General features: G+C 46.2%; 1 protein-coding gene across 9 annotated transcripts in view; it reads right to left on the bottom strand.

The window, feature by feature from the left end:
• Positions 1-16,727, bottom strand: part of Rora (RAR related orphan receptor A) — a 735,488-nt gene that overhangs the window by 32,536 nt on the left and 686,225 nt on the right. For all 9 annotated transcript variants that reach the window (XM_042281195.2, XM_076576581.1, XM_076576582.1 and 6 more), the window contains one exon: positions 3,115-3,200. In XM_042281195.2, coding sequence (XP_042137129.1) covers positions 3,115-3,200 — 86 coding nt within the window. The remainder of the gene's footprint in view (positions 1-3,114; positions 3,201-16,727) is intronic.

Below are 16,727 nucleotides of genomic sequence, written 5' to 3'. Positions count from 1 at the left end.
ATGGTAAATATACTAGGATGTAAATGTATATATATTATGATGTATATGTGTATCTATAATACACTACCCCCCCCAGGTTACATACCTACTTGATGTGTGCTGTGATTTTCCCTCCTATGTTTAATTATACCACCAGAAAGAAATCATTTAGGATTAGTCATGGTGGGATCACCTCCACCTGGTTAAAATCGGATAATTAATGACGGTGGCAGAAGTCGCTTGACTTCACTGTAACTAGGGATAAAACGGTTACAGTCAGAAACTGCAATATGGAACAGGTACCATATCCCTCAAAAATGTACAACACTGAATAGATTGCACTTCAGTGGTTTAGTGGCCTTCACTGTGGGAAGCTACCTGAGCAGAGGATCAGAACCAACAGCTGAAAGCCATTTCAGCAAGGAGGTGTCACGTGGACAGGATTTGGAAGGGATTCCAGATGATAATAGGATCTTAACTGCTGTTAGCCTTCCTGTTTGTTTTCCTTTCCTCCAGAATAAACACCGGGCCTTGCAATGTACAGTGTGCATGTGGAAATGCATCGGTCCTCTGCCACTTGAGGATTTACTGAATGGCCTGTTACTAGTGAGCCTTTCAAATTGCTAAAGCATAGCACCCAAGTCACCCTGCCCCTGTATTTCATATTTCCAGATACTGTGTGTCAGTTCAACACATAGAAGAACCACAGGGGCACAGTGGGCAGACTCAGGGAGGGTTGAGCCTCTTGGGCAGAATGGAAGGACCTAGGTGGTATAAACAAACACCTGGGTGATACGCCATGAGCCAAAGTCAGATTTACTGAGGACCACGACTGAGCAAGGAACGCTGTGGGGATAAGAGAGGCTCTGGCGCTTCTACCAAGGATACAGCTTTGGGGAGGCAGGCTGAAGTTGAGGCCGGGGTTACAGACAGGTCATTTGCATAGCTAGGTTAGTGTTTCAACTTTCTTTTCACGTGTGTGGGAGACATGCAGAGGCCACAGGGCCTTTTCCACTGTTGCTTTTATTGCCCGAGACAGAGATGCTCACTGAACTGGAAGCTTACTGTTTCAGCTCAGGTGGCTGGTCACTGAGCTCTCAGGAGATGCCTGGTTCTGGCCCACCAATGCCAGGGTTCCAGCCCACATAGCCGCATGCAGCATTTTAGTTTTTTAAACATAGATGCCAGGTCCTTATTCTCGCAATGCAAGCGGTGTTACCCACTAAGCCTTCTCTCCAGCCTCAAGTATTTCATTTTTATTTATTTTTTTTCGGAGCTGAGGACCAAACTCAGGGCCTTGCACTTATTAGGCAAGCGCGCTACCACTGAGCTAAAGAATTTATTTCAGAGAGGCCAGATTAAGGAAGAAAAGGGTGTGGGATTTTTTTTTTTTTCTTAAAGAAATCCAGTACTCTGAGGCCTTTGCCACAGCGATGAATAATTCAAAATTCCCCTCAAGTAGCAAGTTTCCCATTTCTAAAAGGTGGGCGGCCTTTTAAAGTACAAAAGGATTTGGTGACATGCAAAAGTCCCGAGCTTTGACCAGTGAGGTGGCTTAGAGGGTAGAGGGACTTGCCACTGGGACTGATGGCTGAGTTCCTGGGGCCCACATGGTGGAGAGAACTGACTTCTGCAAGTTGTCCTCTGACTTCCACATGCATGCATGCCACGGCATCTGCACACCACTTTCCTGCCCCAAGTAAATACATGTAATAATTAAAAAAAAAATCTTCACTAACCTGCCGTCTAGATGATGTATTAACATAAATGTAAATCAGCCAACGATATTATGATTAGCAGTGAGCGGGACAATTTTAACAGTTAGGAGGCTAATCTCCCCTAGATCTCTCAGCCATTAAGTATGTCTGCAGGTTGATTTTTCTATTTTATGACACAATATATTCTTGTTTTCACTAAAGCAATGCAAACCAAATTCGCAAAGTCTCCCCCCACCCCACCCCAATCTTAAAAAGCCTCAGGGCGAATTTGGGTCTAGGTGTAGCTGTCTCCTAGGCTGTTTGCATCAAATAACATTTCTCCCACTCATTTTGTGCCATTTTTACGTTGTCTCAGAACTCTTCCCATACAAGCAGAAGAATTTAAATCTTAGTCGATGGAAATTTGTCTAAGTTTGGGGGCGTGGTCTTGGAATGACTAAGCATCTCTGTCTTCCGTTCTCACAGGAAGCCTGGTCTGTGTCCCTGGCCCCAAGGTCACATCATACAAATGGTCACAGTAGCAATAATACAGATGCTACTCATTCAAATGACTCTTTTCTGTTCTTTGGGCTTTTATTTAAAAGCACCTCCTATTCTTGGAATAGTCCGAACAGGTAGGAAGGGCAGGTGTCATGGCTACTTCATGGAAAAAGCTGAGTCATTAAAAAGGCTGAGATATGTCCCAAACAATGTGGGCAAGTGGTACCAGGGGTAGAGCTCAGTTCTGTAATTTAACCAGGTGCACTAACATCGGGATGCCAACAGAAAGACTTAGTCACGTCCATGTGAAACTTAGAAATACCTTCTCATAAATCCAGTAACAGGGCAATCAGAGGTGTGTGTGTGTGTGTGTGTGTGTGTGTGTGTGTGTGTGTGTGTGTGTGTGTGTGTGTGTGTGTACCAATGGAGGTCAGAATAGGATGTCAGTGTCCTCTTCTGGAGCTCCCTGCCTCATTCCCTTGAGACAGGGTCTCACACTGAACCTGGACATCCCTGTTGCTGCTAGGCTAGCTGGCCAGTAAGCTTCTGGATCTCCACCCTAGAAAGCCGGGGAAAGAGGCAAGGGTGGCCATTCTTGGATTTTGCACATGGGCACCAAGGGATTTGAATTCAGGTTTTCATTCCTGCACACGGAATGCTATCCCCACTGAGCCATCTCCCCAGCCCCCGAGGTAGCTCATCAGTGCCACAGATTCTGGTCCCTTGCTCTTTATTCTCCTGCCATGTTGATGGAAGGAGTAAAGCATGGGTCACGGCAGGCATTATAATTGAACATCGCAGTCCTGACCACACCCTGTCATCATCACTCAGAATCTCAAGGAACTGAATTTTTAGGCAGACTGGAAGTAAAAAATAGAAATGGCAAAGATGCCCCGTAACATGAATAGAAACAACAACAACAATTAAAACAGCTTACCTTGCAGCCTTCACACGTAATGACACCATAATGGATTCCTGACGATTTGTCTCCACAGATCTTGCATGGAATAATTTCAATTTGAGCTGCAACAGAAGCATGCAACCAGTTAATTACATTTTCTTTTAAACACCTTATAAAAGCGTTCCCCGATCAGCATTTGTATAGTGAAAACTAATAACCTGCTAAACATTATCCTGCATTAACTATTCATTGCTGAACTGTGAGGGTCCCCCTAGAGCCCTGGACTAAATTATGGCTGCTCGTTATATAATAGCTTTCGGGTTATTAAAATGGGTCATTTGAGAAGGTGTTTAAGAGCCCACAAGAAGACTGGAATCAGCATTTCAAAGGCTTCCAGAACTGGAGAGTTCGCAGTTTAGGCCTCAGAGCAAAGCCGATACTAAAGTGTGTCCCCCCCCCCCCCATCGCATTTTCCATCATTATTTTTAAAAGGTCATAAATCTGTCTTGGCTGAGCATGTGGCTTTTGACTTGTAGAGAAAAATACACCCCCCAAAAGTCAGGTCTACTTAGGAAAATGATTCAGTTCAAAATATTAATAAGTTACATATGATAGGAAGGACTCCTCACTCATCCTTTAAAAGAATTAATGTAGTTGCCATGTGTTCAAAATTAGTTCATCTTTGTACAGCCAAACCTCTCAGCCATAAAGTTAATATCCTGCCTGAATTTAATAATGATGAATTTTGCCAAACAGGAGAAGTTGCTTCTGAATTTTTTTATGATGGAAATTGATTTCTCTTTTGGTGCAGCATGCATGTATTTTTATGCAGTTGATTATTTAAAGCTGCTTGCCTCTGGAAAACCAATTGATTAAGATATCACACCAAAGTTCGAAGTCCTGGCTAGGCATCTATTCATCTCTAAATAAACACATTGTGTTTCCAGTAGAGTCAGAAAAAGCAGAATGGAGAACTGAAATATACAGAATAGAATACATGGGGGGAAAATCCCACATTTAACTCATCTCTTAAATAAGACTTCTATATGGAATCATGGAGACCAAGACTGATCTGCAATGATGGCTATGATCCCATTTACCTAGAATGTTCTGTTGTGCTACCTTTACATTCCAAAATTTTCACAGTTGGATATCACCATAGCGTATTATCTGCCGAGTTACATGCAAACAGAATAGCAAGTGCCCTAGTTAATTTCATTTTATGGAAGTATTTGGGTAGCTTTATGCCCTCCACAAAGCAATGGTTCCATCCAGGGACTCTGTTGCATGATGTGTACAACACACACAAACATACGTCTTACTCTTTACTAATGACATACCATATCCAGGGATATTTTCCATAACCACTGACTTTGAACTTGATGCAATGATGTAATGCCATATCCAGATAAACGAAGTTCCTGGATTCAAACTCATTATAAACTATGCAGTCTGCTAAGCCCCTTCCAAGAAGATGAACACAAGCGTGTGGTGACTTCAGCTATTCTAGAAGGAGGGTCTTTTCCCTGTGTATTTTTTCAGCACTTCATACCATGCGTGCTCATCCAAGATTTAGGGGTGGGGGGGTATATGCATGCGACAGCAGTGCCTACAGAGGCTAGAAGAGGGCATCAGGTTCTCTGGAGTTAGAGTTGTCACAGGTGGTTGTGAGCTGTGACCATAGGTGCCAGGAACCCAACTCAGGTCCCTTTGGAAGAGCAGCAAGGGCTCTTAACCAATGAGGCATCTCTCCTGACCAGATTTAGAGAGTGTTCAAAAGCATCTGGAGGCCTACTGTTTCATAATGGTGCCACTGCAACTTAGACTGTTTAGAGCTGTATTAGTAAACATCCCATTTCCAACCGAGCCTTGTTTGACTTCCTCGAGGGATATAGCCTAAGGCCCCACACTGAGTATTCCTCTCAGTATCTTCTCTAAAGTCACGGGAAAGGCAGTCTGAGTTATGCTTAGTGCTTTTCAGACAAGGGGCAGAGAGAAAGGCATCCTACAAGTTCTGTCAGCCCACACAGTTCCAACCTGGGTTTTCTCACAGGCATGAGCTGGTCTATAATGAGAACTGGCTGCCTCCACCCTGACCTGTGAGGAAAAGGATAATGAGGTGACACGACCCAGTCCACCTGTTAAACAGAATTTATCTGAGAAGTAAAGAGAACCGACCAGGAGCTGCCTTCTGCCCATGCTCCACTTCAAACTATCACTGAAATGACATGAGCAGACCTCGATACCCCTCCACCCCCACCCCAGTGTCAATCAGTATCACTTGAGGCAAACTGAGCAGCCTCACTCATCTTCGACCTGGGCCTTTCTAGAATCATCTTCATAGGGGCTCAGGGGTGGACATCTGCCTTGCAAGCAGAGGACTGGAGTTCAGATCTCCAGCACCCACCTAAATGCCTGGTGGGCATGGCAGCCAGTCTGTAGTTCCAGTGTTTGGCAGGCAGACAGGAGAGTCCCCAGAGCACGCTGGCTGTCCAGACCAGCTGAATTGGTGAGGTGGGTTCAGTGAAACGCCATGCCTCAACGTAGAAATAAGCTAAGAAAGGCACATGACACAAACCTCTGGCCTTCACATGCATGTACACACATGTGCATCCACACAGATGCAAAACAACAAAATCATCTTCGGTCTGTCTGAAAGATGGAAGATACGTCGATCAGTTCTATATAAGAATCTGAAGGCCCTGGGCAGGCTATCTAGGGAGACTAAGTAACACTACCTGAATCAAGTTGGGATGTGAATGCTACTGCTGTACTCTGGGGTGGACTTCAGAGAGTACCCAGAATGCTTATAAAGGGCTATAGTAATGTTATATATGTAGGGAGGTTTGGTGGGATGCTCACGATAGGGGGAGGGGCTAGAAGTAGTATCCGTGCCTTAACACCATCCTCTAGGAATGGCTCAGGGCCTGGCTGGGGAGGGCAGCAACTAATGGCCGCACAGCCTCCGGTGGCTGGCATTGCTGGGTCAGGGCTGGGGGCCTGAGTCAGGCTTTGGCAGCCTTGGTCTTCAGTCTTGCGTAAATTCAGGTCTTTCAGATTTCAAGGCTATGCAAACCCAAGCTGATTGCACAAGTTTTCACAGAGGCCACAAAGCGAAGAATGAATGGGCGCACGTAGACTCACTCGTCTGTCCAGGATGGGGCCATTCCCCTAGACCTTTGTTCCATCATAATATACTTAGCCCCAGTGGGCAATGTAGGCTAAAGAATCAGAATTAGAACAAACTTATCCAGGAACTTCCCAGGTGGGGACCAGAAGGGTCTCTGCAGAGCAAGGTTCAGCTCTTTTGTTTGGTCAGCTTAAACGGCTCTGCTAGCCGACCCCCCCCCTCCCCATGGCTGTCTTATCTCAAGAGATATTTCAGCCCTGAGTGCTCTTTGGTGGTGACGAAAATGCACCTGCTCCTGCCGCAAGCCCTCTGAATGTCATCTGATCACAGGATCACACGTGTTGACATTCCCACAGCAAACATTTGCAGCTGGGAACAAGGCGCTTACCCATCTCCCCATTCAATCGCCTCAGCCGCTCCAGCCCTACTTACTCTCAGTTGACAGACTCAGATGAATCAAAGAGAAGAAAACCACAGTCGACGCCTCCCAGACATTTCAAAAAGATGGCGGCTTAGTCCCACCAATTTAAGTTTTCCCTTCAATGGGAAGGATAAGAATCCCTTTGCCTTGCATCCCTCCAGCCTTTCCATTCTCAACCAGGAAGCACTGTCTTCTCCAAATAATGCTCTTTCCACACGAAAGGATGTGTCTTAGCTCCTTTATCTACTACACACATGAACTTGGCCAGCATTCCAAAGCATGATCTCTGTCAGACACCACCATGGTTGACAATCATAAGTACACAGACTAACGTGGAGCACACGTGCATTTCTCCCAGCCAGTATCACTGAGCAGTAGACCTCTGGAAGCCAGACATGGCTGTATGGCCCCAGATCAGCCCCCCAGTGAGCATCCTTGCTATGACAAGGTCTCCTTTGCTAAAATTTTTGTTTTTTAAAGCCCTATTGCCTAAATAGTTTGCTCTTGTACACTCTACGTAATTCAGGCTGGATCTCCACATTTGCAGAGGCAGATTTCTAGAGCTGACAGATGACAGTAGGAAGCCTCAGAACGCCAGCGTGCCAACTGATCACATGATTCTTGAGCTGGGTTGTCACTTTGCATGATATACATGTATGTGCACACACACACACACACACAGTTTGCTTTTTATTTCTAATCTACAGGAGAAGTAGCCATCAGCTCCTCCAATGGGTGAAAAGGCTGCTTAACTAAGCAGATGTGACTCTGGGGCCTGCAAGGTGGCTCAGCGGTCTTAAAGGCCTTTGACACCAAATCTGATGACTTGAGTTCAGCCCCTAGGACCCACATGGTAAAAAAGAGAGAACTGACTCCTGCAAGTTGTCCTCTGACCACCATATGTGTGTCATACAGCATTGGTGCCTAGACACACACAAAGTAATACACATACGCAAAACAATTTCTCATCATACCACCCTGCCAGGCTGAACAGTCTGAATAACTATCAACAAGCTTGCACTTGGTACACAATCACTGGAGGACCAGGCGACACCTTCTCGGCAATCTGGATGAGCCTACATGCCACAGGAACCAGTGTCGGTGGCATTTCCTAAGAATTACCTGCCTGGCACACAGCTGAAAATTACCATTCACATTGTGGGCTACCTTCTCCATTCTGCAGAATTCCAGGTAGAATGTTTGACCTTCCAGTGACTGACCTCAGGTTGACCAATCCTTAAGACTAGGCAAATTAAGTTAGCCTCTCTGGTCCCAGCTTCCCAGCTGAAGATTTGCTGGTGTAGTGTACGAACGGCAGCCTCTCTGACCCGTTTCCACATGGTCGTTTTATACACGCGTCCTCTTCAGGCACATACCGCTCGGTTCTTTGATAACTACTAGTTGCTATTATTGTTGTTGATAAGGAGTCCTGCCTCACAGTGGAATGAAAGTCTTTCCCCTGGAGTCTAAGCTCTTTGCGAAGTGGGGATAGAGAAAAGCTGCTTATTTTCTAAGGATGGTGGAAGGCAATTGGTGCTGGCCGCCACATCAGCACCACACACACCAGCAGCACTTAGCTTCAGCGACAGCGTATGTCACAAATGGTAGTGGGATGTTGGTGGTTTTTGTGTTGGTTCATAGAAAATATGAGCACAACGTATAGACCTGGCTCATGGCAATCATTTTTCACCTTGGGCTCATTTGCACACCATCCTCTGTGTTTGTGTGGGTGCATGTACACATGTATGCATGAGCATGTGGAGGTTAGAGTGTGATGTTGAGTGTCTTCCTCCATGGCTCGCTACCTTATTTTTTGAGATCAGGGCTGTCACTGAACCTGGGACTTACTAATATGGCTACACCTTGAACCCAGGCATCTTTGTCTCCATCTCCCTGCTCTACCTAGTTTTTTTTTTTTTTTTTTTTTAACCTGGGTGCTGGTGACTGAACTCAGGTTCTCATGCTTATAAGGACTGAGTCATCTCAGCACCCATTCTATCTTGAATTGGACTATATGTGTTTGGGGTGACTTTCGGCTTGTCAGGAAAATGGCTAGGGGCCAAACCATGGGTACAGCTATGATATTATATCTGTCAATTTTGCTTGTGTTGCAAAAAAAAAAAAATTGGCAAAGATCTCCTTGGAAAAGGGACTCTGATTTGCACAAATCTGTCAAGGTGGTTTTTCTTCCTGGAAGGCTGAGTATGTGGAGGACATTTTCCTTGCCATGTTACGTATTTCTGTAACATTTGAATTTTTTTTTTTTTTACAACCAGCATGTATTACTTTTGTAAGCAGAAAAACCAATAAAGATTAAAAAGAAAAACCCTAAGGCATTTGATTTTATTTTCAGTCAAATGGCCGAGTCCTTTGTGGATTAGTCACTTTATTTTATCCCCAGTTTAAAACTGCTGGGGTATTAAAGGCTCCTGGAGCTTCCACATGGCACTGCACAGCAGTATGGCCTGTGTGTCAAGGCCGCCTGGCCCACAGCCTCTGAGTCTTCACCCTGGAATGCCTTTGGAAACTTCAGGTTTCTGCAATCTCGGTTCCTCTGGTTTCAGGACCTCCAATGTTGGTTGTGCGGTTGCACCCTACCTAGGGGAGTCCGGCTGGAAAAAGGAGAGGTCCACGTTCCAGCTGGACCTGTTGTCCTCCTGAGGAGGCCTCTTCCGATTGGTCCGCTCAGAGGAGCTCATTTCGTTGTTTAAACCATCCCCTCCGGTGGGGCCCTCACCCACAGTGTTACAGTTTACAGAGTGCTTGCCGTGGGAAATGTCAGGAGCCCAGTGGCAACTCTTCTGTCCCTCCTGCTTCGGGAGGACTGACCCATCCTTGAAGTTCACTGAGCACTCTCCTTTTATCTCTATGGGGGGAGGAGAAGCTGTCACCCTGAACCTGTGGCTTGGAATACAGTGTGGCTCTGTTCCCTGGCCCCCCACATGTGCCACGGTCCAGCTGCACTCTCAGAAAACTCATAATCAACTTGTTTTGCCATTGTGTCTACTAAATATATGCTGCTCAGCATGCTAGCTTTCCCCCAGAAGACAGGCTTTTCTTCCCTTGATTTTGGATTCTTTCACGACAGTACTGAAATCATTGCCACACATCACCAAAACAATTAGACCCCTAATTAGGAAAGCCCCACCCCCTCAATACCCATTCCATAAGCAGCCCCGTCGCCGTTTTCTGGCAGCAGTAATGACAGCCGAGAGTTTACAGAGCTCTGTGCGGTTTTGAACGTTTTTGACCTCATTAGCTTGTTTTGACGTCCACGTGCACAGCATCCCCGCAGGAGGCAACTGTAGCATCCCGTTCTACAGATGGGGAAGAAAAGCCCCGGGAGGGTCACATGAAGTCTCCTTCATGTTTAAACATCCCAGAGCGTCACATGCATGCATGCAGGTAGGCAGGCAGACAGACAGACAGACACACAACCAATGCACGTGGTATCTCTTTCCTGTTCTGGTTTATTAGGCATCATGGATTTGTTACTCGTGGTCTGCTGCTCTTAAGAACAAATGGCACCAGGGAGAAAGAGCCGCAGAGCCATCCAGCCAAGAAGAGGTGGTGCCAGCCCTCCAACCTGTCCTTGACACCTGACTCCCTGGGTGGCCGCAGGTAAGTCACTTACACCTCTACTTCCTCCACCTATAAAAAGGGAATACGTCTTACCTCCCAGGCAGTGGTGGTAAATGAATGCCTTTAACCCTCTTTGAAGATGAAAAACCTATATAAGCAGGAAGCTTTGGGAAGCTTGGCATATCACTGTTGGCAAGAACCAGGACGCCATGCCCTCACTGCCCACAACAGGTCCACCACAAAGAATCAAAGTCCACAGTGCTATAATTTGTACCTGTGAGCTAGACATACGTTAAGTTTTAAGCCCTTCATTTCTCGGGGACTGACGGGTTTGGGTATCGCTATGATAGTTTCTACCTGAAAGAAAAAGGCCCTTCAGATGGCGAAGTCACAGCCAAGTCACCGAGCCACACTATTCAAACAGGGCTAGACCAGTCATTTGGGAACACCATTGGTGTCGTGACACCCACTTGGCAAACACAGTACATGTTCATGTGATCCTCAGACATCCCAAGGTTCAGTATTAATTTTTTTTAATTGACTTAAATGACCCCACCCCTTTTAAGCTACAAAGAAACAAAGACTTATATTTTTCTGTGCCTTTGTCCTTGAAGACCTAAATTTTACCTAGTATGAAGGAGTTATGTGTGTGTGTGGTGCTGGGAAGCAAACACATGGCCTTGTAGTGCATCCCAGGTAAACACTCTGTGATGGGCCTATGTCCTCAGTCCATGGGCCACTACTTAAAAACTTCACACTGACTGAGCTTTCCCCTGAAGCTGAGCAGCTTTTAAAATAATTTTTTAAAGACATAACTGTAAATACTCATTAAATACATAGAGCGTCACAGACAGGCAGATACACACAGACACATCTCTACCTCAAACAACAAAGATTTCCAAGTATGATTAAAACTGAGCACAACTGGACATTTGGAACTTGGACTATTTTGTGTCCGATTTAGGTGGAGAGGAGTTCAAACAGTAGGCCAGAATGTCCTAGAATGAATTCGGAGAGAGCTGAGCTAGCTGAGTATGCAGGAAGTCTCTGAAGAATAAGGAAGCCAGGCCCATCTTCTCATGTGGTTTTCTGTGAAGACGCAGGGAGTTGAGACAATGGGGACAAAACATTAACCCCTTGTAATGTTCCCATCCCAACCTGATTAAGCTTTCCTGAGAAACAGACTCGCATCCCCTGATGGATCTGTGTGTTTGCTAAAAGCCAAATCCAGATGAGCCTGCTCATCCCTGGGTGAGGACATTCTATCCAATGAGAAAGGAATCACATTTGCCATGGAAGCGGGTATGGGAAGGCTTTGATTTTTAGACCCAAGTCTCTCTAGAATCCTCCATCTCCATAGTCATACACCAGGTCTCTACATTTAAAGTAACTGATTCCTTGACCTCTTTTGGTAACTCCCTAGTTACCAACTAAACCCTGAGCAACACGACTCGACTAGCAAGAAGAAAATGCTTTCTAAGACGTCATTCTGCACACGAACTGGGCCAAATGCTGAGTAATGCCTCCACCCCCACCCCCAGATGATGCCACTAAGATCACAAATACAAACCCTTTTTTTTCTTGTTTCCCCAAATCTTATCCCTGTCAACTACAGAGCACATCTGTGGCTATGAATCTGTGGTGTTAATTGAAATCAGAGACCAAGGAAAAGGTCACTAAACATTCTATCAGAATTCTCAGTTGGCATGAAGCTTCTTTGAAGATTTTCTAATGAACTAGAAGATTCTAGAATCAAATATATGTGTATACACATGTATATTGTCCCAGTATATAGTTCCTGAAGATTTTCTAGGACTCCAGCACAAAGAACATTTAGAAAACTCCTGCTGAATCTTCTGGTGTGGGTTAAATGTTATTTCATATCATCAGGAAAAATAATCCATTTTATTTATTGGTTAGACTGTGCTTAAGGGAAGTTCTAGAAAGCTTGTTTTAAATAGAAGCAAAAATGTCATGTCTGAAGCTGCATCTAATCTTTTTCTGAGATCAGCCTTACTCTAGATACCAAGTTCTCCCCCACTTCCAGCAAGAACGCTCATACCGCATTTAGGTTAAGTCTTCCTGCCAGCTGAGGCCAAGGGGGTCAGTTGCTTGCTGCTGTCATTCAGAATCCGTTTCTTCGCAATAGCAGAGAAGTGTCTTTAAAGACCAAACCCAATCTAGAAATCTTATCTAGTTTCTGCCTCACCAGAATCATCAGAACTACTCTTACTGCGTTCCATGACACAGTCCCACCTTCCACAATTGCAGCATAGTTCTCATACCCAGGCTCAAGAGAAAATCCCTTCACTGTACAGCTCCCCCCCCATTCCACCTGCCTGTGCAGACAGCGAGCTAGATCCATTTTATAATCGTGGTATTTCCAGTGGGAAGCTTCTTAAATAATGGCTACATATAATGCTATGAAAAGAACCAAGCAGATGATTCAACTCCAAGGACAAAGAAGGAAAAACCCCACAAATCTGTGGACCTAGATATGGGTTTTATAATAACTGGCATGTTTGTTTAAGCCTATTTGCCCTATGGCTTTCTGAGTGTGGCCCCTGGAGTCCTTGACACATGGCACCAGAGTGCACTGAGCACAGAATTTCTAAACAGCCTGGCTGCCTCAGGGCACTCCTGAAAAGGCCAGAGTCTCCTGCCTGAAAAGTCAACCATTGATTGCTAATTCTAGGTACCTACTTTCCATGACCTCCTCTCACCAAAACCAGATGGATGAAGCAAGATGTGTGGAACTGGGTCAAAGTCACCAGAATTCAGGTTAAGGCACGCAAGTGTCCCCGGCAAAGAAGCCTGTTGTTTCTTTCCATGACCTTGAGTGGTTTTGGAAGAGCAGTGGCTGCTCCTTGCACAGCAGATGATGTCAGTTAGGAAATATGCTCCAACCAAATAAACCCTGGATTCATGATGAAAAGTTGGAAAAACCATGTAACTTTAAGCCTTGAAAACGCATTTACCTCCCTCTGCATCAAGCCACAGGCGACTAGAAAGACAGCATTCACCACTTACATGGTCATGGAACACAGAACCACGAGAACTTAACTTTGAAGGTCCACAGATCGTGAACGGGTGAGGATGAAGGAGAGGACTGGCCAAGGCCATCTCTGTGTTCCACCTCCACACTGCCTCCCTATCATTCCTACGGGAGTGGAAGTTTATACAACAGATAGAGAAGGGTCTGGGTTGTTGTTGGTCTTTTTTGTTTTTGTTTTGTTGTTGTTGTTGTTGTTGTTGTTAAAACTTACAAGCAAGAATTTAAGCTTGCTGGAAGCAGAGGTGTGGATTTAAAGCTCTATCAGATCATGGGCTAGGGATGTAGCTCAGTTGGCAGAGTGTTACTTGGAGTGCAGGAAGCTCTGGGCTCCATTGCCAGCATAAACTGGTTATGGTGGCACATCCTTATAAGCCTGGAACTTGGAAAGTGGAGGCAGGGGGATCAGGAGGTCAAGGTTATTCTCCATTACACAGCAAGTTCAAGGCCAGCAGAACTATGTAAGACCCTGTCTCAATAAAAAGACTGTAAGACCATAAGGGATGACAAATTTTACCAGTTCTCCAGTACATCCAACTTCTAAGACATGGTCAATAACATCTGAACACTAGATCTGACAAGTTCAAATACATCACAGATGACAAGTTCAAATCCATCATAGATACATTTCTGGATTACAATCCAATAGTGATTTTTTCCCCTTCCCTTTTTCTTTCCTTCATTCCTCCCTTCTTTGCTCTATTTTGAGACAGACAGGCTCTCACTATGCAACCCTGGAACTCACTATTGCAGAACAGGCTGGTCTCAAACTCATAGCAGTCTACCTGCCTCTGCCTCCCAGTACTGGGATTAAAATTTGGTGCCAAAAGCCAAACCATTGATGGTGTTTCTTAAACATTCTTTATTGTGCATTTTGAGGACAACCAGTAGAGCCAGGAATGGGAATATTCAGAAAAAGCAAAAGAAGACTCTCTATGCCACCTCTGAATGCACACTCTGAAAACTTGGACCGAGAGACAGTTGCACTGTTAGCTGTAAAGCACAAACTCAAAGGGAGGCAGCAGAGCTGGGGGGACGGGCAGGTACTGCCGAGACATGAGGGGAATGAACGGCTCAGAGCTGGGGGGGGGGGCGGGCAGGTACTGCTGAGACATGAGGGGAATGAATGCTGTGGACCAGGCGGGAGACCGTCAGATTCCTTTTAAGAAGCATTGACATCTGAGCATGAATCCACACACCATACTATCTTATAAATGTCATTTTTCTAGTAAAAAGAACTGTTTTTTTCTGGGAGTTTTGCCTTAAAGCTACTTTTGTGTGTGTGCACATCTCTGTGTGGGGTGGGGACAGAGGAGAAACAAGCATCATCATCCTCAGGCATGCCACCCATTCCCTTGGAGACAGTATTTGTCCCGGAACCTGGAGCTCACTGATTTGGCTAGACTGGCTGGCCTGCGAGCTCCAGGGATCCTCCTGACTCTGCCTCCCCAGCCCTGGAGTTACAAGGACAATGCCAGCCTGCCTGGCGATCTTATGCGGCTGCTGTGGATTGAACTCTGGTCCCCCAAGGCAAGCATTTTGCTGACCAAACCACTCCTCCAGCCTTTGGCTGCTTTTACGTCCTGCACAGGAGTGAGGCATGAACATACAGCAACACAGAGACACTAAAATAAGACGCAGGACACTGTCCTTTCGGTCCTACAGAAGGCGTTCCTTTGGCCTGTGAAAACAGACATTTCAAATGGCACTCTGGCCATCCTGTACATGTCCCTGTCAACTATCTAATATTGGCCATGTGGGTATCTGTCGTGGAGGATAGCTTGAGTGTGACATACTCACTCCGAAGTGACTTCTAATTTGCAGTGAAAGTGTGTGATTTGCACACGTAGGCACTTCAGGATGGCAAGGTTTGGAATATGTTTTGCTCTCCACTGCAGCACTTTCCACACAGGGCGGAAACACATCTGATTGCTGACAGTTGCTATGGGTGCAGTGTACCATCACAGCCGAAGCTCAGAACGGCAGAGCTCTACACCACCAGCAGCTGCCAGCTTGTTTCACTACATGCTCACACACACACACACACACACACACACACACTCCCCATACCTCACAAACGCACACTACGTCTATCACATGCTATACTGCACCTGTCATTACCCCATGCCAGGCCGCGGTGTCAGGGACATGAACTGGGCACAAAGAACCCACTCAAACAGTTCATCTTGTAACATTAGCATCACTCCAGATTAAACTCCAGCTTCTCTTCACATAAACGAGAGATACAAGCAGAAGTTATTTTTAGAGGAGAAGAAGGGAAAGTATGGAGATTTTTAATTTGCAAACTCTGCAGCCTGAGGTTGGGTCTCTGTCCTATATCTTCCTAGCTATGTGAGCGTGAGCATTTCATGAAGCCCCGTGTGTTTCCTCATGTTTCAAACCATTTCTGCCCTGTTACTGTAGGCAAAGGGGCCTGTAGCCCGAGGGTCTTCCATATAGCAGGCGCTCAGTGAGCGTTCGCTATGATCATCACCTCGGCCTGCCTGTTAAGGATGGTAGATGTGGCAGCGAGGCTGCAGCTAGAACGGAGGGAACCCTGGAAAATGACAAGGGATAAGCCATTACTTCCTTCTATGTTTAGCAGCTTTATTGCGATCGCACAGACCTACCCTGAGAAATAACCCTCCACAGGCACACAAGGCATCCAGAGAAGCCACTGTTTCTTTCTAGAGCAAGCCCACAGCAGAGCTGGCATCCTGGAGAGGGGCTGAGAGCAGAGGAAGTGGGGGAGAGCCCCCCCCCCCCACTGCACAGTGCTCAAGTGGGGAGGGGGGAGACTAAGCTGCAGGGGAGGAGGCACCCACAGGTCCCTGTGACCTGAAAACCATTTCTCAGACACTTGGGCTAGAGAGTGACCATCTTTCCCCCAGGACTTGGCCTCCACTTCTGTCCTGAGCTCCACAGCTTTGGACTAGATGGGCAGCTGGATCCTGTCCCTGGATGTGATGATTATAAAGTCTTAGCTCCTCGACCATAGGCATGTCTTCCTGTGGTGTCACCTACCGAGGGAAGAGGAGAGAGTGTGGCCAATTTCATCTGGGGGCTTAGAAAGGGAATGCTATGAGATGCTCTCTTCCAGTCTCCAAGTCCCTGCTCTGGTAGAGCACAGTGGCGCTAGGACACCGTTTCTGCAGAGCTAGGCCCTCTTGGTTTGCCTACGTGTGTGTGTGTGTGTGTGTGTGTGTGTGTGTGTGTGTATACGTGTTCCCTTTGTGTATACGCGTATTTCTGGGTACACGTGGAAGCCAGAGGACGAGGCGACTGGGGTTCCTCAGGGACAGGGTCTCTCTGGGGCCTGGAAATTAACAAGTAGGCTAGGCTTAGCTGGCCAGTGAACCCTCGGGGTCCACCCCCACTCCCCCCACCCCACCTCCCGTCTTGCCTCTCCTGCAATGGGATTATCAAGGCAGTGCTACCATGCCTGGCTTTTCAAATGTGAGTTC

Source organism: Peromyscus maniculatus, chromosome 7 (assembly GCF_049852395.1).
Source record: "Peromyscus maniculatus bairdii isolate BWxNUB_F1_BW_parent chromosome 7, HU_Pman_BW_mat_3.1, whole genome shotgun sequence".
Taxonomy (NCBI): domain Eukaryota; kingdom Metazoa; phylum Chordata; class Mammalia; order Rodentia; family Cricetidae; genus Peromyscus; species Peromyscus maniculatus.
The sequence above is the reverse complement of the archived record's forward strand: the minus strand, read 5'-3'. Positions and strand labels throughout refer to the sequence as shown.